At 43.1% G+C, this 26,343-nt stretch overlaps 1 protein-coding gene across 3 annotated transcripts; it reads left to right on the plus strand.

Annotated features, from left to right (window-relative positions):
* The first annotated feature begins 63 nt into the window (after positions 1–63).
* Oxnad1 (oxidoreductase NAD binding domain containing 1) lies at positions 64–21,850 on the plus strand. Of its 3 annotated transcripts, none has more exons than XM_048421656.3 (9): positions 64–423; positions 6,339–6,473; positions 8,742–8,864; positions 9,135–9,198; positions 12,254–12,360; positions 13,295–13,436; positions 18,855–19,097; positions 20,417–20,525; positions 21,522–21,850. In XM_048421656.3, exons 3-9 carry the CDS (start codon positions 8,749–8,751, stop codon positions 21,674–21,676), a joined length of 936 nt encoding a protein of 311 aa, XP_048277613.3. In that variant the 5' UTR covers positions 64–423; positions 6,339–6,473; positions 8,742–8,748; the 3' UTR covers positions 21,677–21,850. The 3 variants fall into 3 exon arrangements, with proteins under 3 accessions (XP_048277613.3, XP_048277612.3, XP_085543956.2); XM_048421655.3 differs by having other exon boundaries at positions 71–423; positions 8,728–8,864; XM_085687830.2 differs by lacking the exons at positions 64–423; positions 6,339–6,473 and adding an exon at positions 9,486–9,660 and having other exon boundaries at positions 8,789–8,864.
* The last annotated feature ends 4,493 nt before the right edge of the window (positions 21,851–26,343 follow it).

Raw genomic sequence — 26,343 nt, forward strand, 5'->3', positions numbered from 1 at the left:
GCGGTCGCCCTGGAGATAGCCGAGCTTGGGCGCTTAGGGCCCGAAGATAGTGATTCCTGCGCAGCAGGGTTGCGCATCGCTCCGCCCACTGGGTGGCAGTGACCAATAGTATGAGGGGTCTCGCGCGCGGCTGCTACGTCACTCCGGGGCCCGGGGAGTTTGGGCCTGGGCCGTGAAAGAGTACTTAGTTTCCTGGCCTCTGGAGTCTCGTCCTCCATCGGTGACTTCAGAGAACCTTTCAAGAGTTGGCTGGAAGCTGCGGCCCTTGTTAGAGAGGGGGCGCCTCGTCCCTGAGGCGCAGGGAGCCACGCAGCGTCCTCTCCAGCTCTCCGCGGTGGTTGAACACACAGCTGTCCTGGAATTGCGTTTCAGGCGACCTTGAGCGCAGAGGGACGCCTGGCCTGTTGTAGTTCCTGCCTGCAGGTACTTCGCTGCCTGTCTCACCCAGGCCAACGTCAGACACCCTGAGCTGTGTTGTAGGGGACCGAGATCTGTAAGACAGGGATGAGTTCTAGCCTTATTTGCAAAATTCACTACAGTGATAGGTGCAGTAGCGTTAATAATATCACTTTTAATTATTGGGGGTTTTAGCGGACCACCTAATGCGCTAAATGTAATTCTGTTGATCCTGGGGTTCAAAACTCTATTTCACTTATCTTTAACTCAGATTCAGAGACTAGGTATCTCGCCCAAGATTACATATCTAGGCATAATGAGGGACCTGCCTGTCTCCAAAGACCAGGAACAAATTATTTATGTGAATTTTAGTTCTTGGTTTAAAAAAGAAGAAGAAGAAAAGAAAAGAAATGAATGGTTTTCCTGGTAGTATTGTCAACATGCAGCTTCTTCCTTGAAGGTAAAAGGTAAATGCAAATGAAAAGACCTCTGTCCTGAGAGCAGTGCTGGGTGGGCCTGCTTTGATTCCAACCAGAGACTTTGGAGCATCACTGTGTTACTAGGATCTCACTCAGGTCTCACTGGAGGAGTGCAGTGTGGTGAAAAACCACTGTGGCAGAACAAGATCCTGGACCCGAGTCTGACTTGATGGACTCTCGGAGTTGGAAATTTGCATTCTTTGGTTCTTCCTTTCTGAGAAAAGATTGAAATCTAATATTGTTTTGCGTGGGAATTAATAGTTATACTATATACTTATACAGTTACACTATACTCATGTATAACTAATGTAGCCTGCATTTCTATAACTTACACTTAACTTTTAAGTACATACAGTTTGCCTAAGTTACCAACCTTCTGCACATTGAAAGGACACTACATTTTGAAGCTCTAAAGGCAGAGAAGTCTTTGGGGCGTAAAATCCAGATGTTGCATTAAATGAGTATATGGAAGATTGTTTCAAAGATCTCATGTTCTTTTTTGCATAACTAGAGACTTACATAGCAATTAGGAGATATTTGTAGCCTGTTGAGGGTTAACTGTAGTCTGTCTGGGCAAAGGAAAAATTCTGTGGAAGTCTTGTATCTTTATAAATACAAATATTTCCCAGGTAGCCTCTGGGACACAGGAAATAACTGACTTTCCAGTATCTATTTTTAGTTCAGATGATCACGGTTAGAAACCATCTTTCGTTCTTATGAGCCATTCTTGAATGTGCAGAAATGGATGTAGTTGTGGGTCGGGAGATGGTTTGGCAGGTAAAGTATATGGATCTCCAGCACTGATGGGAAGAGGCACAGGCACAGAGACAGGTGGATCTCCGGAGCAGTGGCCAACCAATTGGTAAACTCCAGGTCCAGGGAGAGACTAGCTCAAAAATTACAGTGGAGAGTGAACACACACAGGCATACACATGATTGGCTGCATCCATATTTGGCTCATAGCATGTATAAATTCTTAGGTCTATTATTTAAAAAACAAGCAAAGGACTAACAAGATGGTTCATCAGTTAAGAGCACTAGCTGCTCTTCCTGAGGACCCAGGTTAAATTCTCAGCACCTACACTTAAGCCTATAATTGTCGGTAGCTCCAGTTCCAGGGCTTCCAGCACCCTTTTCTGGCCTCCGAGGGCACCAGGAATGGTGCACAGCTGTACATGCAGGGAAAACACCCATATACAGAAAAACAATAAGAAAATGAAGCAGGACAATTGACACAGTGGCTAATAGTCTCACTGCTCTGCTAGAGGACCTGGGTTTCATTCCCAGTACCCACATTGAGGTACACAGCTGTCTGTAGCTCCAGTCCCGATGGATCCAACTTCCTCTTTTGACCTCCATAAGCACCAGGTACACACATGGTACACATAAGACATGTAGGCAAACATTCATACACATAAAATAATAAAAATACTTAAAAAATAAACGTCAAAACATTTCTGTTTACTGGTACTGGGAATCAAACCTTGGGTCTTATGCATGCTAGATACATGCTCTTCTGACTTAGCTACACCCCAAGTCTTGAATCAATTCAGACTCATCAAAACAATTTTCTTGGTCATCTTAAAACCTGAAGTTACAAGGGTGTCTTAACTAGGGTTTTATCGCTGTGAATAGACACCATGACCATGGAAACTCTTATAAAGGAAGACATTTAATTGAGGCTGGCTTACAGTTTCAGAGATTTAGTCCACTATCAGCATGGCAAGAAGCAGATGGCATGCAGGCAGACATGGTGCTGGAGGAGCTGAGAGTTCTACATCTTGATCTACTGGCAGCAGAAGGAGACTGAGCCACAGCAAGTGTAGTTGTGAGCCACACTGGGCGTAGCTTGAGCATATAAGATCTCAAAGTCTTCCCCCACAGTGACACTTCCTCCAGCAAGGACACACCTCATAATAGTGCTACTCCCTATGGGCCAACCATTCAAAACACATGAGTTTATGGAGGCCATAGCTGTTCATAACACCACCAGGGGTCAGCTAGATTTTCTTTGTAATTTCTCAATCATTTGCATCTATGTTCTTTTAAAAAGAAAAAATAATGAGTGATTATTTATGGTTGTTGATGCTGTGTTTCTAAAATGCTTATGCATATTGTGTCATTCAAATAACACAGTAGGGTACAGATAGGCTGTATCTTTAGCATTGGGAAATGAGGTTTAGGGGCTGAAGAGTTTGCTAAGGCAAAGCTGGAAATTCATGGCGTTGAGTTGGATCCTTCTGATCCTAGAATCAGACTCTTAATGAATAACTCTGCTGTGTATGATCCAGTTCAGGCAGGATGAGAGGAAGCCAGCAGGGATGTTCCTACAGCAAGTTGTAGGCCCAGATATCCAAACATTTTCTATACTGTCCATTCTGACAGCTCTGCTACTACTGCTCTACCAGAATCTTAGACTAAGTCCAACTTCCTGCTTCAACCCAGGCAATCTTTTAAAAATCTAAGTGAGATCATGTCCTTGTTCTGGTTGGCTGACATTCTTCAGTTGCTTCTCGTGCCCATCAGGTGAGGTTTATACCTTTACATTGGCCTGCTGTGACCCAGGACACACTTAGGTAGACATCTCCCTGTCACTGTCACCCAGCTTGTTCTCCAGGTACACTGGCCCTGGCTCTTCTTGCTTAGGCTTTGTTCTTGCCAAGATCTCTACTGTAGTGTTTGCCCCTTCGTGTCTGCCCAGCTGCCTCTGGGTGCTGCTCTCGGCTCAGTGGTCCTCACCCCGAGAGGCCTCTACAAAGACCCCCCACCCACACATTTCATCACTCCTACTTCCTCTGTCATATTCGTCCCCCATCCCTTTAATTGTGGCAGCACCCATCTCGTGCTCGGCTCCTCGGGCTTGGCAATAGGCACCTTTACCCACTGAACCAGCTTGCCAGTGTGATTTAAATAAATACACATACATATATGCTTTAGATTAAGGACTAGAATAAAGCTTAGAAGGTGAATTGAACACAATTTTATAAAGAACCAGGTTGCCAGTCTGATTTAAATAAATACACACACGTGTGCACATATACGCACACACATATACACTTTAAGGACTAGAATAAAGCTTAGAAGACCAGTTGAGCACAGTTTTATAAAAATGCCTTTCTTTGCCAGTAGGTGACACTGTTGATCATGGTACTGTTAACAAATTCAGACTTTGAAAAGAACAGCTTTTGAAAATTAACTTTCTTTAGTTTGCCAGTTGAGTGGAGTAGACTGTTTTTATTTTAATTTTATATTCTTTTTTATTGATATTTATTGAGCTCTACATTTTTCTCTGCTCCCTTCCCTGCCTCTCCCCTACCCTCTTCAATCCTCTCCCAAGGTCCCCATGGTCCCAGTTTACTCAGGAGATCTTGTCTTTTTCTACTTTTTGCTTCCCATGTAGATTATATCTATGTAAGTCTCTCTTAGTGTCCGCATTGTTGTCTAAGTTCTCTGGGATTGTGGTTTGTAGGCAGGCTTTTTTTTTTTACCTTATGTTTAAAAACCAGCTATGAATGAGTACATGTGATAATTGTCTTTCTGTGTCTGAGTTGCCTCACTCAAAATAATGTTTTCTAGCTCCATCCATTTGCCTACAAAATTCAAGCTGTCGTTATTTTTTTCTGCTGTGCAGTACTCCATTGTGTAAATGTACCACATTTTTCTTATCCATTCTTCAATTGAGGGGCATTTAGGTTGTTACCAGGTTCTGGCTATGACAAACAAAGCAGCTATGAACATAGTTGAGCGCATGTCCTTGTGGCACGATTGAGCATCCTTTGGGTATATACCCAAAAGTGGTATTACTGGGTCTTGAGGAAGGTTGTTTTCTAATTTTCTGAGAAATCGCCACACTGACAGCCAAAGGGGTTGTACCACCTTGCATTCCCACCAGCAATGCAGAAGTGTTCCCTTTTCCCCTCAACCTCTCCAGCATAAGTTGTCCTCACTGTTTTTGATCTTGGCCATTCTTACAGGTGTAAGATGGAATCTCAGAGTTGTTTTGACTTGCATTTCTCCAGTGACTAAGGATGTTGAACATTTCCTTAAGGGTCTTTCAGCCATTTTAGATTTCTCTGTTGAGAATTCTCTATTTAGGTCTGTACTCCATTTTTTATTGGATTATGTTATCTTGTGGTGTCCAATTTCTTGAGTTCTTTGTATATTCTGGAGATCACACCTCTGTCTGATGTGGGGTTAGTGAAGATCTTTTCCCATTCTGTACGCTGTCGTTTTGTCTTGTTGACCGTGTCCTTTACTTTACAGAAGCTTTTCAGTTTCAGGAGGTTCCATTTATTAATTGTTTCTCTCAGTGTCTGTGCTGCTGGGGTTATATTTAGGAAGTGGTTCCCTGTGCCAATGCGTTCAAGTGTACTTCCCACTTTCTATAAGGTTTAGTGTGGCTGGCTTTATGTTGAGGTCTTTGATCCATTTGGACTTGATTTTTGTGCATGGTGATAGATACGGGTCTATTTTCATTTTTCTACATGTTGATATCTAGTTATGCCAGCACAACTTGTTAAATATGCTTTTTTTTCCACTTGATATTTTTTGCTTCTTTATTAAAGATCAGGTGTTCGAAGATGTGTGCGTTGATATCCAGGTCTTCTATTCCGTTCCATTGGTCCTTCTGTCTGTTCTTATGCCAAAACCAGGCTGTTTTCAGTACGGTAGCTCTGTAGAAGAGTTTGAAGTCAGGGATTGTGATGCCTCTAGAAGTTCTTTTATTGTACAGGATTGTTTTGGCTATCCTGAGTTTTTCGCTTTTCCAAATGAAGTTGAGTACTGTTCTTTTGAGGTCTTTGAAGAATTTTGCTGGGATTTTGATGGGCATTGCATTGAATCTGTTGGAGTAGACTGTTTTAAACAGCGTAATCACTAAAGGTGTACTGTATTGTGAAAGCATTTATTTTAGCAGTGGTTGTCAAAAATATTAGTGGAACAATGTTCATCTTTCACCAGAGGATGAACTTAATGATAGAGACTTTGATCCTAAGTGTCTTATAGCTGTTTTTCAAACTGTTGACTAAGATTTTACTTTCTTCAGCACAGCACCAGCTCAAACTGGGCAAAATCATAAGGGGAACTACCTGAGGTCAGACAGGAAGAACGGCCACAGACAGTTGGATGCAACCGTGTGGAGGGTATCTCATAGGGTGGGTCCCCTAAGTTGCAGGAGTTGAACTCAGACCATGAAATATCAAGAAGCAGCAGATGAGGAATAAAAAGAAATGGTCACAAAGTGGGAAGGGTTAATGGCAGGGAGGAGTTGAGAGTGAAGACCTCCCATTGCAGTGAAGGTCCCTCCCTTCAGTTTGGTGCTGAGGCTCAAACCCAGTGCCTGTGTGTGTGTGTCAAGTAAACACTACTATGGGGATTCACACTTTCTTTTGCAAGAGAGACTTGATGGGGCCTTTTCTGTTTCCTGTCTTTATACTTACCCATTTATTGTCTCTGCCCTCACAGGAACTTTGTGGGCATTTCGGTATGTGGAAAATTGCTCTGTTCCAGCTGGTGTGAATCCAGAGGTCTTAGTATCATACCAGGACCAAAATATTGTGTCGGCCAGCTGAGGACCCCCAGAATCCCATGGGTTTCTAAGTAAGTTCTGCTTGTTTGCTTTCAGTGACTTAACACACTGTTTTTGGTTTAACACATTTAAGGGAGGTTCATGAGGTAGCAGAAGCCTTCCACCTCTCCTACTCACTGGGAACGTAGCCAGTAGCACGGCTGTTCCTCACTGCTGAAGGGGGCTCGGACAGGAGGAAGGCTATCTGTCTGGAGAATACTTTGGGGGCTGTGGCTTTTGAGAAATTCTCATTTCCATCGCTACCTGGTATATCCATTCCTTTAGTTTTATCTCTACCTATTAGAACCTAAATTCCCCAGAAGCTTTCTTCCAACCTGCCCCTCCAAACCTTAGGCAAGTGCCTGCCTCATGCTTGGCCTTTAATAAATTCCATAGAATGAGAAACTGCAAAAGCTTCATTGTTGGCTTAAATATTCTAACACTAAACTATTTCTAATCAATCAATTAGCACCTTCTAAAGTGCTTGGGAGTCATGTTTTATTCACACTTCATTCTCAAAGCCCCTAGGAGAGAGCCAACCAATGTACAGTATGAAAAATGTGGGTGTCTTAGGCTAAGAAATTTTTTTCTGGTTTTTCAAGACAGGGTTTCTCTGTAGCTTTAGAGCCTATCCTGGAACTCGCTCTTGTAGACCAGGCTGGCCTCGAACTCACAGAGATCACCTGCCTCTGCCTCCAGAGGGCTGGAATTAAAGGCATGCACCACCACCGCCCATAGAAGTATTTTTTAAATGGCAGAAGAAAGTGGTATGGGAGCCACACAGTAAATGGCCTGACTCTTAATCAGTGCCGTACCTGCTCGTCTTGTGACTTTAAGACATAAAGTGGTAGGATGGTGACACATGCTTGTACCCACTGCAAGGCAGGAGGAGTCCACGTTTGAGGCCAGATTAGAGAACACGGTGAGGTCATAGGCCAGCCTGGGCTGATTTCATAAAGCCAAAAAGAAAACAAGAGTAAAGTGTTGAGAGTCTTTATTTCATTTCTACTGAAGTATATTATACAGACAGAAAGTATCTAGCTACAAGTACAGTTTGAAGATTTTTTTCTACTGAGGCACTCAGCAGCCATACACTTTCCAAGACTAATTTCTAGCATTCTAGGTTATTTTTGTCTAGAGTCTTTGGAGTCTAGCTACTTTGATGCCATTTGATACCTGCAGCCTATAACTGAATATTACTGCATGTAAGTAAAGTGTATTCTTTGTCATTGATGCTGTGTATAGTGCATGAATGCATCACACTTTGCCCACTGTTGTTTGTTTCTTTTGGAGAGTTGCTAGTTTGGTCTGTTATAAATGGTATTATCTATTTGTTTTAAGTATTTGTGAACTTTAAGCTTTTATAAATAGTAATTCTTAGAAGATTTATTTTTCGCTGGGCAGTAATGGCATATGCCTTTAATCCCAGCACTTAAAAGGCAGAGGCAAGCAGTTCTCTGGGTTCTAGGACAGGCTGGTCTACAGAGTGAGTTCCAGGGCAACCAGGGCTACGCAGAGAAATCCTGTCTTGAAAATCTGCCCCCCCCAAAAAAGACTTATTTTCATTTTTAATTATCTGTGGTGTGTGTGTGTGAGAGAGAGGGGGGGGGGGGGGGGAGGGAGGAGGCCAGAGGAGTTGGATCCCTGGAGTTGCAAGTAGATATGAACCACCTGATATAGTTGCTGGGAATTGGGTCTTCTAGAAGAGCAATACATTTATTTTGTTTTGTTTTGTTTTGTTGTTTTTGAGACAGGGTCTGTATAGCCCTGTATGTCCTGGAACTCAGTTATAGACCAAGCTGGCCTCAAACACACAGAGATCCACCTGCCTCTGCTTCCCAAGTGCTAGGACTAAAGGCGTGTTCTGCCATACTCAATCCAAATCCTTAAGCAATTTTATTTAAATTTTTCATTACATTTCTTTCATTCTTCATTTGTGAGGGGAGGCCGGGGATACACATGGAAATCAAAGGACAATTTTTAGAAATTGATTTTCTTCTTCCATTGTGTGAGTAGGTGCTTTGATTTTATGTATATGGGTGTTTTTCCTGTGTATTTGTCTGTGCACCGTGTATTGGTACCTGCAAAGGTCAGAAGAGGGCATCAGATACCTGGAACTGGAGTTACTTGCCATATGGGCACTAGGGATTGAACTCAGGTCCTCTGGAAGAATAGCCAGTATTCTTAACCACTGAGCCATTTCTTCAGCCCCCACAGCCCTTTGCCCCACCCCTAACATAGTCTCGCATTTCTCTACTTTTCTCTGAAAATTATTTGAAATTTCAGTTCCATTTGTGCAGGAGCGCCATGGCCCGTGTTGTCTTGATTCCTGGGTTGACTCGTAGCACTGTGGGAGCCATCTGCACGCAGGCTGCTTCGTGGAGATTAACAGCCAGCACTTTGCGTCACCTTACTCTAACCAGGTGAGTTGTCGGCCTTTGCTGCAATTTGGGTTGATTCTCGAACCCTGATCTCCTGATGGTTTGGGAGGTCCTTTAAGAGGGGCAGCATCCTGGCTTCAGTGCTATAAGATTGGAAATAAGTGTGCATTTTAGCACTGGCAGAGGTTTGCTATTTTGTAAAATCTACAATTAATCACATTTTTGATAGCCATGGTTTTCGGCAGGGGAAGCTAGTTTTGTTATGTTATGAGGATAATGCTTACTAATCTAATTTTACCTTCTTTTAAAAAGCATAATGAAATCCAAAAGGAAAACTGATCACTTGGAGAGAACTGCAAGTGTCCTCCGACGGGAGGTCTGTATCTCTGGGGCGTGGTGGGACAGTCAGGGAAATTTTATTTTCCTCCCCTGGAATGTCCTCGGCAGGGGATAGGATAGCTGATTTGGAAGCAGTGGCTGAGCAGTATTAAGATTTTCCACTAAGTTTGGTGTGAACGGGCTATTTTGGTGAGGGGGCACAGACGGGACTAGGCGCCCTCTGCACAGGCACATTGAGGGCATGCTGTAGGAGAGGGAACTGTAGGCCTCTACACATGACGAATGGCTTACCTTTTTTTCTTTTTTTGCCATCATGTCTCAAAGTCCTTGTTCGCCCCACTGTAGAAGCACCTCCTAGCTCGTCAGAGCAGCACTGACAGTTGAGACAGGAAGGTGGACGAGCTCACTGCCCTTCCCCTGCAGACTGTCAATCATACTCAGGCTATAGAAAGCTAACCTGCCAGCTGAAGGGTGCCGAGGATCCTCACCCTTTACCTCAGTGAGTAACCCTGTTTCCACTTAAAAACACACAGTGAATGCTTGCCTTTACTTTTTCAGTTGTTTCGCACATAGTCAGTTATATTTAGTTTAGTATTAGAAGTCCATGTGAGGCAAGATAAACCCTGTTTTTATGCACTTCCACAAATGTGACTAGACATATTGCCTCCATAGTTGTGTGTGTTAATACCAGGAGACTCTTTAACATACAGGTATGTAGATAGTACTTTGAAAACTTAGCTCTCCTTTAGAGTTGCCTCGGTGCTAAAGGTGATTGCTGATTCCTTTGATTGTCTTCTTTTTGAGATGTAGAATGAGTCAGCAGAGTAAGTTTATAGGCATATAGGAAATCCTTTTCCCATTGATAAATCTGAAAAGATTTTTCAACACACAAAAAAAGTGTTGGTTGTATAAATGTGAAGCTTGCTAATGATTTCTTCATGAAAGTGAAATCCCATCAGTTGTAAATTAAACATGGTTTTGATTGCAAACATGTATGTACTCTTTTTGTGGCATCTGGAGATGGGTAGATAAATTAGAGCTGATGTTGGCAAACTTTATTCAAAGGTCTATGTTGTTAACAATTTCATCACTAAACCGAAACCAGGTTACCTATGATTCAGAAGAGCAACAAGTACAGGAGGATTGTGTAGACTAAGGGAACTTGTTTCAGGAGAGGAAGGAATGGAAGGCAAGGTTTTGCAATACTTTAAAGACTTTCTAGTTTGCTCCCATAGCATAATTGATAGGCTACAGTGGATTCATGATTCCAGTCCACCACAATGTACTGGTCCTTGTCATCCATGCCCACAGTTCCCCTGGGATGTGCTGTGCAGTGGCATATATAATAATAAATGGATGAAGTGCAATATATGATACAAAATAAATTAATGCAGTAAAGTAAGTGGCAAACAATATGCACTTACTATGAGCCAGCAGCATTAGAAGTGCTTTTGCTTGTATTTGCTACTTCAGTGCTCCCAGCAGCGCTGTGAGGCAGAGGTGTTACTGGTTTCAGCTCCTAGTTGAAGGGGGCTGGAACATTTGCCCTGGGTTACATGGTGGTCAGTGGTGTTGCCAAGATTAAAGTGGGGCCATCTCGCTGCAGAGTCCATTCTGTTAGCAGCTGTGTTCTTCTGAACTGCTCAAGATAAAGCCAGTGGCATCGTATATCATGTCTGATGAACAGGAAGGTGCTAGAGAAAAGGCTGATGTGAAGAAAGGGCTGACTGGTAGCTGCTTAGCAGTATAGGTCACAGGTAGGGTGAGGACCAACAGTGTATGTAGAAAGGACATGGCCTGGTGGCACACATCTGTAATCATAGCGCTGAGGTAGACATAGCAAAGCTGTATAGAAAGACCCTGCCCCCCCCTTTTTTTTAAGGTATAGTCTTTGGGGCTATCATAGAAAATCACCCACTTATTCTCCAAGACAGGAAGAATAACGGATTAGCTACAATGCAAAGAAAGAGAGGCAAGGCATTTTACAGCAAAGGATGGAAATTTTGGGAGCTATATTGAGGTAGTGAGACTTTTCTACTGCATTGTGAAAAATCATCCCCTCATTAAGAGTTGGTTGGACCTGGAAGTCTGATTGAAGAAAAGGCCAATATGAGCTAGCATCAGGGTAGGAAGTTTCTAGAGCATCTCCTGGTGGGGCTAGCTAGGAGTCCTCCATTGAAGGGACTGCATTTGATCATCTACCCACTGCCCAGGTGGCATTGCAGAGCAGGAATCTGAGGGAAGCTGTGTCTGTCTTTGACCCTTAGAACAATGTCCCAGCTTTAGGGGAGAAAGAGAAGTGTAGAGCAGAGGTGGAATAAAGGAAGTGAAGACATTTTTTGCAGTTGATGGGTGCTAAGGCACGAATTACCCTTCATGACTAGTTCCCAAGTCTCTCCGCTTGGAAGTTCTCAGAAAGTGCATTGAGAGCGGTGCTTCCCAAACTCCCGGTAGGAAAGGGCTCTGTGTGTTCTTGTTTTAAGGTCATGAACTGCTTATATTTTGGAAAAATATAATAAATTAGAAAAATTTAAGAAATAAGCGTTCAAGCAAGGCGTGGTGGTACACACCTTAATCACAGCCCAAGGCAAGGTGGGTGAGTTCAAGGCCAACCTGACCTAGTAGTCCCAGGTCGGTCAGGGCTACAAAGTGAGTCCCTGGCTCACAAAGCAGAAGGCAGGAAGTGCATGAGTACAGACCCAGCTTACCGTTTCTTTGCTCCTTCAACAGTGCTAGCTGCTTTCTGTGAAAGTCTGCTGTTAGCATCTATGGACTTCTTCCTCAGAAGCAATGATGACCTCACCTGGCCTACTACTGAGGGGGGTAGTAGATGCCGAGCAGGGTTGCTGAGGGCATCTCACTAACAGCGCTCTTCGGGATACCTAGTCCAATGCTCAGATGGATACTAGTTACACAGTACCTATAAGGGATGATTTTTGTATTCAGAATAAAATAGTGTTGTAGGAGGTCTCATAGAGTTCATTTGGTTTACCACCTGATAGAGGGCAGAGCAAAGCAGTGTGTACTTTGCCTTGTTGGGCAGTTTTCCAAAACAGCATGTTTCTAAGCCCCGAACCTTTTTGCTGATTCAGGTCATGGCTACAGCTAAGGTGTGTGAAATTGCCCATGAGTCTCCATCAGTGAAGAGCCTCCGTTTGCTTGTCGCTGACAAAGACTTCTCTTTTAAGGCTGGCCAGTGGTGAGTGGTGGCTCCCTTTCCCTGTAAGATAAGAGGTGTCACATTTTCCTCTGGAAAGGACTTTTGTGGGTACCTGTCCCCCACTAGGAGAGAAGGACTCTGGGTCATTTCAGTTTGGGCATATCTTTTTGAGAAGAGTCTCTCATTGAACCTAGCTCTCAAGATGATTTAAAAAAAAATGATGAGGACAGATGTTAAGCTAACCATGTAGTCTCAGAATTTTTCTTTATTTGAATAGACAGTGGTCCATAGCAGTGGGTCAGGACCCTTTAACAGAGATTGTCTAAGAACATCACAAAACCCAGATATTTACATTACAATTTATAACAGTAGCAAAATTACAGTTACGAAGTAGCAACAAAATAATTTTATGGTTGGGGTCACCACAACCTGAGGAACTGTGTTAAAGGGTCACGGCAATAGGAAGGTTGAGAACCACTGGGTCTGCAGTTTTCAGTGTCTTTGATATCAGGGTGATCGCAGCTTCGTTAGAGTAAGTTCCAACATGTCTGTTCTCTTGTTTGGGGTGGTTTCTGGAGGATTGGCATCAGTTCTACTTTAAGTGTGTGGTGCAGCTCACCAGTGATGCCATCCAAACCAGAACTCTCCTTTGTGACGTTTTATTAATTCAGTCTTTTGAGTTTATGTAGATTGATCAGGTTTTTCTGTTTCTTCTTGTGCCATTTTTGATAGTTGATGTCTTTTTAAGTAATATGTGGTTCATGTAAATTAGCTTTTAGCATAACAGTTCTTCAGAAAATTCCTGAAGAATTCTCTTTATTTTGTAAGATTAGTTATGGTTGTCCCTCTTTTATTAAGTTAGTAGTTTATATTTTCTTAGTCTAACTAAAATCTTGTCGATTTGTTTCTTTGCCTGCTGTTGGCAGTTTCTTAGCTACTGCAACAGGAATGGTTTGTTTGTCTGTCCTTTCAGGGTTGATTTCTTTATCCCAGGAGTCTCCGTCGTTGGTGGGTTTTCAATTTGCTCCAGTCCCCAACTGCTAGACCGAGAGAGAATAATAGAGTTGGCAGTGAAATACACTGACCACCCTCCTGCTATGTGGGTTCACAAGGAGGTAAGCAAAGACCTTTTAAGGAAAACCTTTTCTTAAATTTATTTAATTTTATGGTATGAATATTTTTACCTGAATGCTTGTTTGTGTATCATGTTGTTGAGAACTGACCTCGACAGACATACTTCTTACCAGGGAAGGGGCATGGGAATTGAAGAAATATAAGTAAAGAATATGAAGACGCATAGAAATAATAAGACAGAAAATAGAAAGTATCTGGAGGGCATTCCAGTTACTGAAATCCTGAAATTCTACCCGCATTTATTTTTCCACGGTTTTTATACCCAACATAGACGTTATTAACATAATACAAAGGATAAATCACCCAGTCAGTGGCTTTATTACTTTGAGACATCAAATCATTAGCATTCTGTTGTCTAGGTAGCAAAGAAGACCACCCTTCCCTAGGTGACCTCATAGTTGCTAAAGAAGGAGCAGAAAACATTTGCATATCCTGACCACCTGTCAGGATGGCATGGACTTACTAGAATGAGCTATCTTAATTTCAAAAGAACCAAGCAGTCACCTCCTGAGCTAGGAGGAGCAACTGTGCTTGTCAATCTCCAAACTCTCTGACCTGACCAGCAGAGAGGTGGAAATGGGCCTGCATTTTTTGGCCTCCACACCATGTGCTTTTCTGTTTCTCTCAGAGTCACTGATGGTTGTGGGTCACCATGTGGGTGATGGGAATGGAACCTGAGGCCTCTGTAAGAGTGGCAAGTGCTCTAAACTGCTGGGCTTCTCTCTAGGCCCTCAACTAACTTTTAAAGTTGGAGATCTGAGCATCTCCGTCTACCTCCATTAAATGTGTGTTCAGCGTGCTTAGTTCAATTGTAACCCAGACCTGCAAGAATAGGGTTCTGAATGGCAAGGTGTCCAGTGGGAGGACCGGAAACTTGTGAGCATACTCACACTGAGTTCTCCAGGAAGGGTGGAGAAGCAGAACCGTGTTTGTGAACTGTGTTTTAAAAGGATTGGAAGCATTCTACACAAACGTTTGAAAATCAGCTGTTACATAAACAGTCTCACTATGACCATCCAAAGGAAGGAACTGACTCTGCCTACTGTCTGGAGGGGAATCTCTTGCGGTTACAGAGTAGTGCTCAGGGGTCATTAACGCTGAGTCTTTGGTGCTCTACACTGATCACCACGGGCTCTTCATCCAGTTCTAAATGTTGCTTGTAACTCGTGCTGTCTCACAAGGTTTACCCCATGCCTGCCTACACCACCTGCCATTACCCACTAGAATGCCAGGAACAAAATGAACTTTAGTTTTTGACCCTTTTTTTTTGTTGTTGCCCCTTCTTCCATACCATAGTATGTCTTTTATATTTACCCACAACCTCCATCCTGTTTCAGGGCTTTCTTGCTTACCAAATGTATCCAGAAACTCAGTACTGTTTCATTCTTTTTCTGGAAATCATTGACAGTCAAAAAAAAGAAAACAGAAAGCAAAAACTAACTTTATTCTCATTGCTGTGTTTGTAAAGGTTGCAGAGTACTCTCGTGTGTGGGAACTACAAGTAAGGCAAGGAGGGAAACCAGTAGCAGATCTGGCCAGAACACCAGCAAAAATGCATAGGGGGTAGACACTGGCACTGTCCCACACAAACAGCGGGGAGAAGGGTGGAATCTAGTGGTTACAGTTTGGCTGGGTTAGGGGAAGAGCCACACAAAGAATTATAAACAGGCCATATCTAGGCAGTAACATGTCAGTGGGGCTAAAGAGACCTTTTGTGTGGTGAAAACTTGGAAATTAGATCACATTTTTGGCCCATCCCCCAGTATAAGACCAACTTTCATATGGTTCTTCAGAAAAGAAAAGAAAAGAAAAGAAAAGAAAAGAAACAAAAATAACTATCCATCACGATCTCATGAAAAGAATCAAAGACATTCAGTGTTCTTAAATTGGGAGACTCAAACAAGGAACAGTTCCCTTTAAATTGATTGGTGGATTTATTGGGGTTTTTTTTTAACTTTATTTTATGTGAATTGGTGTGAAGATATCAGATCCCCTGGAACTGGGGTTGCAGACAGTTGTAAATTGCACATGAGTGCTGTGAATTGAACCCAGGTCCTCTGGAGGCACAGGCAGTGTCCTTAGCCTCTGAGCCATTTCCCCAGTCCCGATTGGTGGATTTATTGTAAAACTCAACAAAAATATAACTGTTTTTGCAGATTCAGACAAGTGACTTGCTAGAGTTTATGTGGAGGGAAAAGAACTAGAATTACAAGAACAGTTCTGAAAAAGAAGGGAGCAGAAAGGGTTCGGATGGTGTACGATGGTGTACGCCTTCATCTCAGCTGGGGGTTGTAGTTCAGGGCTAACTAACTTGCTCGACTCAAGAGACATCTCTTAAGCTAACAATGACAACAAAAAGAGAATCACTTAAAAGTTTAGGAGTAAAAAAACAAAAAACAAAAAAACAAAAAAAAAACAAAAAAAAAAAAGTTTAGGAGTAAAGGAAGATGATAGTAATCAAAACAGTACTGTAATGAGCAGATCAATAAAGTGAGATACTGGCTGTGCAACCATATTAATATAAACAGAAGTGCTAAAGAAACAGGTAGCTTTTCAACAAATAATATAGAAATGATTGTACATTCACATAAAGCACATGGAAACCTTGGGCCTAAGTCTCATACTTTACCTTCAGGATTAAAATGGATTGTAGACGTAGGTGTGCAGCTGAAGCTGTGGAAGTTCTAGTTGAAAACACTAGGAACACTTGGAACTTGGAAGTGGAGGAAGAGCATGACACCAAGAGTAAGAACTAACTATAAAAGAATAAGTTATATTGGAATTAACAAGATTAAACTTCTCTGTAAAAGACTGATAACATATAGTAGGAGGCCACTTGTTCGTTTCCTGGCTACCCAGACTCCCAAAATAACCATACAGAAACTGTTTTAATTAAATCACTGCTTGGCCTATTAGCTTTAACTTCTTATTGGCTAATCTTACATCTTAATTTAACCCATTTCTATTATTTTATATTTGACCATGAGGTTCCAAAGTGTCCATCTCTGGCTGTGGCTCCATGGCTTCTCTCTGACTCCACCTCCTTTCTTCCAGCATTCAGTTTAGTTTCCCCCGCCTAGTTCTACTCTACCCTATCACAGGCCTAAGACAGTTTCTTTATTAATCAATGGTATTCACAGCATACCGAGGGGAACCCTACATCAATAACAGAATTAAAGATAACCTATGGCTGGGAAAACAGGAAATGAGAAGAGGTTGACTTCATTAGCCACTAGGGAACTGCAGACTGCAGCCGGATATGGAATGCACACAGTGCCAGTTGTTGATTCTGCTCTGCCCAGTGGAGTTACCGCCAGCCATTATGAAGTCAGATTTGTCCTGGAACCATTTTCGTTGGCTCCTTTCCTCCTGAGCTTATTCTCATTGAGTTGTTAGGGTGGACAGTGGAAATGTGTCTGGTGGCTGCAGGCTGCTTGGTTGACAGGGATCCTTTAAAGTTGTCCTTTATTTTAAGGACTTTGGCGGAGCAGGGAGTTCCAGACTGCAGTTGCGTGGTCTGCTCCAGTTGCTGTGGAAAGACCGCCTATTACACATGTAGAAAACCTGTTTTCAGGTTTAGTACAGAGCTCTGTAAGGAAGATAAGGTCCTTTTGCCTGTTTGTGTATTAGAGCATACAGTGATTTGACTTTGGGGTCATGCTCCACTAACAATTAACAAAAGTTAGAGGTGGCTTTTCATGCTCAGTTTTTGACATTGATTCATACACTGAAGAGGCATAAGAAAAGGCTTCTCTCTCATTTCTCAGTTTCTTTTGCTCCCAGGTTCTCATGACAAGAGAGAAGTGTCTATGCCGTGACAGGTTTGCAGCAAGGGCAGAGCATCCCAGGTTTGGGATTCTTCTTCTAAGTCTTGAGACAAAGGAACATTTTTAGCACTGCAGTCACCAGTGCAGCCATGGCTAGAGTTACATTCTTCTGACCCAGTGGCCCCCTTGCTATCAGAAGGAAAGCCTACTCACTAGCCTGGATTCTCTCCTACATATTCAACACAGTCAAGGTTGGGTATTCTTCCCCTTGAGGGAGAATTTCCATTCATTTAACAATTCTTCACCAATAGGAGACTTACTTTGTGAATTCAAGGGATTTTCTTCTTGGGTTTTTCTCTAAGTTTGGTCATTTTAAGTTGTAGAACTTCTAATTAAATCCCTGTTCCGAAGTATCTACTGCTCACCTGGTATGAGAGGAGCCAAGGTTTTGACCCTCCAAAGGCATGTGATGTGTGACTAAATTCTGTACATCTGTGCCAGGAAATCACAGGGAGACAACTGTGCTTTCACTGTGTAAATGGCTGTGTTCCCTCCCAGACACTGGTTTCAGAGGGAGGCAAGGAGGCAGACATACCCAGCACCTCGTCTTCTCTGAGAACCACAATAATCCAGACATCTTTCCGTATACAACCCGATGCTAGCAGGAATCCCCTGCCCCCTGAGGAGAGGAAGGAAAGGGACCCATAATCAAAGAATATTTATTTCCAACACTCATATGAAAGCTTCACTCTTTACAAGATAGAGTGAAACAGTCACAGGACTTCTCCTAAAAACAGTTACCACAGTACGTGGTCTGCAAATACAGCTGGTGTAGGCTTGCTGTGTGGGTGACAGAAGGACACTCATGTCACCACCTGGGATGTGGTCTTCTAGAACAGTGAACACATCCAAGTATAGTTTACACGCTTGTCACATTCTGGAAAATTTGGTTCAACTTAAATCTGTGCGAAGCTATCTGAGTTTATTTGTAAGATGAGTCATTGTTCAGGTTCATCTTGATTGTGGGTTTGATGGAGAAGAGAGTACAAGATTAATTAGTGGACTGGAGCGATGGCTCAGTGGTTAAGACCACTGGCAGACCTTCCAGAGGACCCGGTTCGATTTCCAGCACGAACAGCCTCCTGCTGCTTTTCTGCCTTCTGGAGGGAGGCATGAGCAGTCACAGTGCCAGTGCAAGCCTGCAGCGCTCGTCTGAGGAGGGAGCCCATTTCTCAGCCTGGGTCAGAACATGGACTAGAACTTTGATGAAGGTGTGCATACCCCAGAGTGCCTGCCTGCCTGCCTGCCTGGGTCCATTGCCATTTTTGTCAGCTCAGCTCCTCGCCTGTGAAGTTAATGGCAAAATCTCTGAAGCAAATCCCCCTTTCTTAATACCAGAATGGCTGTGTTGTGTGGGTCACAAAGTTGGGATAGTGAGCAGCCTACATGCTAAACAAGTAGAATCAAGCCCCAGAAGTCTCAGGCTCTGGGAGAATTGAAAACAAGTTGTGCAGATTGTCCTAAATACTGAAATACAGGCAGAGGGTCAGCCTGGTGGCTTCCCTTAAACAGGATGTTTGATCTGAGACTTGTGCTGCACAGAACCAAAGGATCTTTTCTTTCTTGCTTCAGTGCACACTTGACTCTGAAGTGGCGCTCAGAGTGGGTGGAGAGTTCTTCTTTGACCCTCAGCCCACAGATGCCCCTCGAAACCTCGTGTTGATTGCTGGAGGGGTTGGGATTAACCCCCTGCTTTCCATCCTGCGCCACTCAGCAGATCTCCACCGAGACCAAGCGGACAGAGGAAGAGGCTATGAGATAGGAGCAATAAAACTGTTCTACAGTGCCAAGAACACCAGTGAACTCCTGTTTAAGGTAACAGGGTGCTGTTAGCAAGTGTGGGAAATTGTATAGTCTGTAAACAGCAGGTGACGTGAAATGCTAAGTGCAAAGGAGACAACTGAGGCTTAAGGACAGGAGCTCAAGACAGAAGGAGAGAAGTGTATGTGTGGGTGGGGTAGTCAAAATAAACTGTATAAAAACGCCATCATGAAGCCTGTTACTTTGTGTGCTAATTAAACAGTGAAAACTCATTCAGGCATACAGGACAAGAAAGAAGTGAATCTGCCTAGGGGGTTGAAAGGGAGTAAAAGGAGAAGGATGGGGTGAATATGGCCCAAGTGCTTGGTGTACGCCAGTGAAAGTGTCTATATGACGCTAAACAATGAATATATACTAATAAACATAAATAGGCATGCATATAAGTGGGAATTTTTTTGTTCTCTTAGGTTCAGATTTCTCTGCAAAGGTTCACATAAAAGACTTGTCAAGGTTTAATCAATTCAAGTGAGAATTAGCAGGCCCTTTCACCCAGGGCAGTTAAACATGTTTCCAGTTAAGTGTCAGGGTAAAATGAGTCTTAGTGGGCATCTTATTCTTCTGTTACTGTGTTAGAACGCTCTGACCGAGATAACCGATAAAAGAAAGTGTTTAACATGGAGTTTCTGGTTTTAGAGGGTTAGAGTCCGTGAACATCGTGACAGCAGGCAGGCAGACTAGTGCTGAAGCAGTAGCCAAAATCTCACATCTTGAGACACAAGCAGGAGGCAGCGAGGGCTACCTGGGAAGGGGATGAGTCTTCTGAACCCTCAGAGTCCTCCCCAGTGACACTCATCTAATAGGGCTACACTTCCAACCCTTCTCAAACAATTCTACCAACTGGGGACCAAGTATTCAAACTGAGCCTGTGGCCATTCTCATTCAGATCACCACAGTGGGCTAAAATGTAGAAGTTAATGGAACAGAAAAGACACTAGGGCCAGGCAAGGTGTATCACACCTGTAATCCCAGCCCTGGACATGTGAGGCTGCAAGATTGGGCATTCCTGGCCAAATCCAGCTACGTAGCAAATTCAGGGTTGACCTGGACTACATGAGACTTTCTCAAAAAACAGGAGGAGGCAGAGATAGAGGAGGTGGTGGAGGAGGAAGAAGAGGAGGGAAATGGTGGTAGTTTTAAGGCATTAGCCCTTATTGGCCTGAAATTTGCTATGTAGACCCGACTACCCTTGAACGCATAGAGACCCACCTGTCTCTGGCTGCCAAGTGCTGGGATAAAAGGCAAAATATCATTCTACCCAGCTGTGGTTTGATTTTTTTTAATTGTAATTTGACCCAATTTCTTTGACATTCCAGAAAAATATCCTCGATTTAGTAAATGAATTTCCTGAGAAGATTACATGCAGTTTTCATGTTACAAAACAGACGGCACAAATCAATGCAGAACTTGAGCCATACATCACAGGTGAGTCCTCTAAGGAGACTGGCTAGCTCTGCAGTTATTGGATAGACAGGCCAATTGGTTAAGCACAGGTACTGTACTGTTAGGAGTCACCTGCTGGGAATGTCATTCCCAGGGAAGCTGAGACAGTTCATATAGAAACACTTACTTGTGATTTGCTTATTATAGATACGTTTCTTACTGTCCATATTAAAATTGTACTTTTCACAACTTTTAGTAGATTCTGGCATTGTGACTACAATATACAAACAAATAAATTATACTCCTGAATCAGTTCCATTTGCCACTAATAGTTATTTAAATTACTCAGTTTCTCTATTTGGAAGGAGTCCTTAAAGTTTTTTATTTATTTTTTGTTTGTTTTACTGTTTGGGGGATAGGGTCTTACTATGTAGCCTTGACTGGCCTGGAACTCATGAAGATCCACCTGCCTCTCCTCTCCAAATGCTGAGATTAAAGGTGCCATCACACCTAGCCAAAGTTATTTTAAATGTGTGTGTGTGTCTGTGAGTGTGTGTGTGTGTGTGTGTGTGAGAGAGAGAGAGAGAGAGAGAGAGAGAGAGAGAGAGAGTTTGCAGTTCTGTATGGATTTCAGAGGACAACATTTAACATTTGGAGGTTGGTTCTCTCTTTCCATCTGTGAGTCTCAGGGATCCAGCTCAGGTCATCAGACTTGGTAGGAGCCTGTTTACGTGCTGGGCCATCTTACCATCCTGAATGGATTTTATTTATTTCTTAATAAAATAGCCATTTACTTGACTGAAGGCAGTTTTCGTCTCTACAAAGGCAAGTAAGCTTGTGGGCTCTCTAAAGAGCAGCTGGTGATGAATCTTCTGCTCTGCTTGCTGCAGGCCTAGGAAGCCTGAAGAGACCCAACACACAGTGAGCCATGGTGCAGGTCAGGTTCACGGTGCTGCAGGCGAGCTCTGCCACCCAGCTGTGGTAGGTCAGGATACAAACGTGCCTAACCTGATTGGTGTTTCTTCTGTTTTTTGGTAGAAGGAAGAATAACAGAGAAGGAGATACGACACCACATTTCAGCAGAGACTCTGTTCTATATCTGCGGCCCACCTCCAATGACGGACTTTTTCTCTAAGCAACTGGAGAGCAGCCATGTTCCCAAGGAACACATTTGCTTTGAGAAGTGGTGGTAGGGAGCAGGCCCAGAAGACCTGAGAGCCACTCAGGAGGGTGAGACTGTTTAGGATTTGTGGGTTTGCCTCCGCCTGAGCTATCTTTTTTTTAAAGCTGTGAACTAAGTGTCCAACCCAAGACTAAAAGAAAAACCAGCAACAGATTTACACAATAAACTCGGTGTCGACTCGTTAGTCAAGCTTTTCTTGACTCTCCTGATTTTTTCTTTCGTTAATACCTATTTAACTATCTCATGATAGTTCATTGTTATGGAGTTTCTGGCCCCTGGGAAAAGACCATACACTCAATCCAAATTATAATGAAAAGACTTATTGATTATCTACCAGCAGAATGACAGTGAGCCAAGTTTGAGATTGCCCTGAAGGAGGGGTATTGGCGAAAGGTTTATTAAAGGCAAAAAGCACATGAAGACTTTCAACATCTACACAAGCAAGCAAAATCTGGTCTGTTTTGTCAAGTGGTCAGTGTGACTCAAAACATTCTGTGAGTATCTGTAAGCAAGTTAGTAGTTAGTCGTTGTCACGAGTGGAGGGTCCCTGCTGTGGATTTCTGGTTAGGGGTCACTGAATCGAGGCTGTTTTCTGGGAACCTATCTGGAATTTTGAGTCTAAGGCAAGCAGTCATTAGGTATTAAGATGGAGGTCTAGCACAAAATGGTTTCTCTGGCTGACCTTTACACCATGAACTGATTAATACAAATTTTTCTTTGCCAAAGAAAAATGGTCTACTTACATTAAAGGAAAATATGAGTTTTGTGTTTAAATTATTAGACAGAGATTCATAAATCTTGTGTTTAGTGAAATTATAGTTTTAAATACATTCTTAATTTTAGTTTGAAAAGTCTTAATGTTTAACGTTTTGATTTATTTATTTATTTATTTTACTTTGGATGGCCTGTAGCCCCATGTGAACCCCAGTGTTGCATCAGTAAATGAAAACTCATTAAGAAAACCGCTTTAGTGGGTTGAATATCCTGTGTTCCTTCTTGGTGTTGACTACCCTGAGTAATTATTATTGTTAGTTCTTCTGTAATGAAACCTTTCTGCAAACTGCCCCCTGCCTTACCACTGAGGAGCTGGCTTCTTATTTGGGGCAAAGGTGTTGGTAATTGTTCTTTCATTCCTTCGGCGGCTGGCCTAGCTGGCTGTGGAAATGTTCTTAAGATTGGCTAAGAGGTGTGGAGCCATTTTCAAGTCCTGCTTGTCTGCTTTTCCTGTCCCTCCTTTTTAGGGTTGTTCCTGGCTCCAGCGGGTGGGTTGTACATACTCATTGGATGGTTCTCTCCTGTTGTAGGTTAGATCCCCAGATCCAGGGACAGGGCCAGACTGTCGTCCCCGGCTGCTCTGGTGAAACTGCTGAAAGTAGAAAGTGCTATCTATCTCTTTATATTTGGAGGGAAAAGTCCAAAGTTCACACACTAATTGAAGCAAAAAGGGCTAGGGCCCATGGCATCAGCTCAGCGAATATGGGAGATAAAACGACCCTAGGCAAGCCCAGTGCTCAAGACCCAGGAGGCCCAGCTGAGAGTCTGTTCTTGAGCCAGTGAGAGAGGCAGCTTACTCTAGTCTCTGTTGCTGTACACAGCCCAAGAGCTTACAGGCCTAGAGTAGTTCAGGGTTTGGGGGACAAACACCGTTTAACCTCTGCTTTGATTGAAGTTTTGTCAGGTTTTAAGAGACTCTGAGCTGAGTCATGTGTCACCAATGGCTGGGGCACACTCTGACCTGTGCTTTAGTGATGTGCAGACATTATAAAGTGCACATCACAAACTTGAGTTGTCACTAGGTGGTATAGTCTTATGAGATCCCTGTTGTATGTTCATTGACTGAACACTGATTCCCAGTGTATTGGTCTCTTATATCTCATATTCAGTGAGAGAGATAGGCCTGTGGGTCTGAGAGGGGTATTGTTCACCCCAGGAAGTGGACATCTGCCTTCGGAGGAAAGAGGCTTGGGAGACGTTTCTGAGCAGCCACAATGAACTGGGACTTTACTGATTGACCCCCATGCTGAGGGATGAACTTCAGAGCTGAGCTCTCAAGAGGCTTTGGAGGCGCTGAAGAGATGTCTCAGTGATTAAGAGCACTAACTATTCTTCCAAAGGACCCAGATTCAATTCCCAGCACCCATATGGTGGCTCCCAACCATCTGTAACTTCAGTCCTAGGATATATGACGGCCTTTCCATTCTTCCTTGGGCTCTGCATAAATGTGGTGCTCTGACATAGATGCAGACAAAACACCCTACACACAAAATTAATTTTTAAAAAAGAGGCATAGAATGCAGTACTAAGATACAGGAGTGTGGAGTCAACAAAGGGCTCTTCTCCAACTGCAGTGGATCGAACAAAGGAGACAGGAAGAGTCCATCCAAAGCCTCTGTGAAAGAGTGACTGTGCCTAGGGAGTGTTCTCAGCGCAGTGTGAGATGGCAGCCTCAGGGCCATCCTGCCTCTGTCCTGCCAGCACCATGCTGTGTTCCTACTGTTGTCACAGGGCAAGGGCTCCCTGTCTGGAGACCTCAGCTGTGCCAGCCACCCTGCACCTACTTGCTGACACTGTTGGGAACTGCTGCAGTGGGCCAGGCTATGGTCTTCGTTTGCCTGTACAGTTATTCTTTCTTTACAGATGAAAAGAACTGTACAGTTCTTTCCTGGTGCTAAGTGCTGCATGGCATGTTCTGGTCTGCTGACCGAGCACACCCTGCCAGGCCAGCCCACATCTCTCTGATGTTCAGTTTGAGCAAGCTTCAGCCATGTGGCTTGCAGTTTAAGGTGCAGCAGGGGTACAGCCTGTGGAGACTCTGCAGAACTGTTGTGCATGTCCTGGAGAGTTGACTTTGGTCAAGTTTCTTGGCTGGTTTTTGCTTCATGTAAATTTTCCACTTGTACCTGAGTAAAAGTAAGCACTGACTCTTTTTACGGACTTTTAAGGGGATTAAATGCAGTTATATGAATAACACTGAGTGGATGTGTTATCATTACTCATTTGTTCTTTGTCCTACTCAGAAAGGATTTCAGGAGGCTGAGCAGAGTTGACATTGTTCACTGACTTGGTCCTTCATGTGAGTAGACCAGTAGTTCTCAACCTTCCTAATACTGTGACCCCTTAATACCATTCTGCATGTTGTAGTGATCCCCAACCATAAAATTATTTTGTTGCTACTTCATAACTGTAATTTTGCTGCTGCTATAAATCATAATGTAAATATCTGTTTTCTGATGGTCTTAGGTGACCCCTGTGAAAGGGTCATTTGACATCCTGGGGGTGGCAAGCCACAACTTGAGAACTACTAGGGTAGACTGCACAGAGAAACCCTGCCTCAAAAAACAAACGAACCATAAAATATGTGAAAGCCATAAAACATGAACAAGGCTTCAAATAATACTGTGACATCTATTGTAACATGAAGAGGCCTGCTTGCTGGGGTATCTGTCCCACCCAGTACCCCACAGCCGGCAAGCCCCAAAGAAAAATCACAGAGAGGACTCTATAAGATTATAAACTGATTGGCCCATTAGCTCAGGCTACTTATTAGCTCTTATAACTTATGTCAGCCCATTATTTTTATCTATGTTAGCCACATGGCTCAGTACCTTTCTCAGCGGGGCAGCTTACATCTTGCCTCTCTGGTGGTCTGGGCAGAACTGCGGAGGGAGCTTCCTACTTCCCAGAATACTCCTGTTCTCTTTGCTCCACCTCTACTTCCTGTCTGGTTTTCCCACCTATACTTCCTGCCTGGCCAGTCAGCATTTATTTAAGACATAATTGACAGAATACAGACAATTCTCCTGCACTATTTCCTCCTCTTAAAAAAAAAAAAACCAACAACAACAAAGGAAAATATCCATAGTCCATTTTTTTGAATGTGGGCATAGTTTTCCAAGCTACTTCCTGCTGGTTGGGGGCACTGATAGTCTTATAAGGACCTAAAGAAAATTTAGAGTTATAATCAAGTCCTGACTGGAGTATCCTGTGAGTCTTGATCATCTCAGGCAGCAGTCTTGAATCCGTTCTGGTTGTAGAACTTAGACATCCGGGCCATCTGTTCCTACTGGGGATTTCTCAGATGGTCTTCCTTGATCAAACTGGATTTTTCTTAACTCGGAATGAATCCACAGCCTCTCATTTTCTGCAGAAACAAAAGCAAAAATCTCTTCTCCAAAGTAACATACCTTTTGACTTCAATTTTGAAGTATTTCCTCTGTGTGATTTTTCTTTGGGGCTTCCCGGCTGTGAGGTACTGGGTAGGACAGGTACCCCAGCAAGCAGACCCCTTCATGTTACAATCTATCAGATTTATTTCTGTATCACTATTATTACATATATCATAAGAGTGTTTTCTGTTCCAAACATGGCTATTGGGTCTAATGGTTCCATGAACAGAGAGACCCTAGTATATTGCCTTCTTGTGAACAAGATGTTCTCTTCATTACTTTATAATACACAGGCACACAAAATTAGATATTAAAGTAGTTAGTCTCAAAACAGAACGCATTGCCCATTAGCAACAAATTCATTTAGTGATAGCTTCATCTTAAAGCAAAAATAGCCAAGCTCAACACCGAAAAAATACATGTCTATTTCATATGGAAATCATGCAGAAGTCTGTCTCCATGTGTCAGCCCTTTGCTGCCTTCCTGTTTTGTGTTTAAATCCTTTCACAGT

Source organism: Myodes glareolus, chromosome 5 (assembly GCF_982192425.1).
Source record: "Myodes glareolus chromosome 5, mMyoGla1.1, whole genome shotgun sequence".
NCBI classification, from domain to species: Eukaryota; Metazoa; Chordata; class Mammalia; order Rodentia; family Cricetidae; genus Myodes; species Myodes glareolus.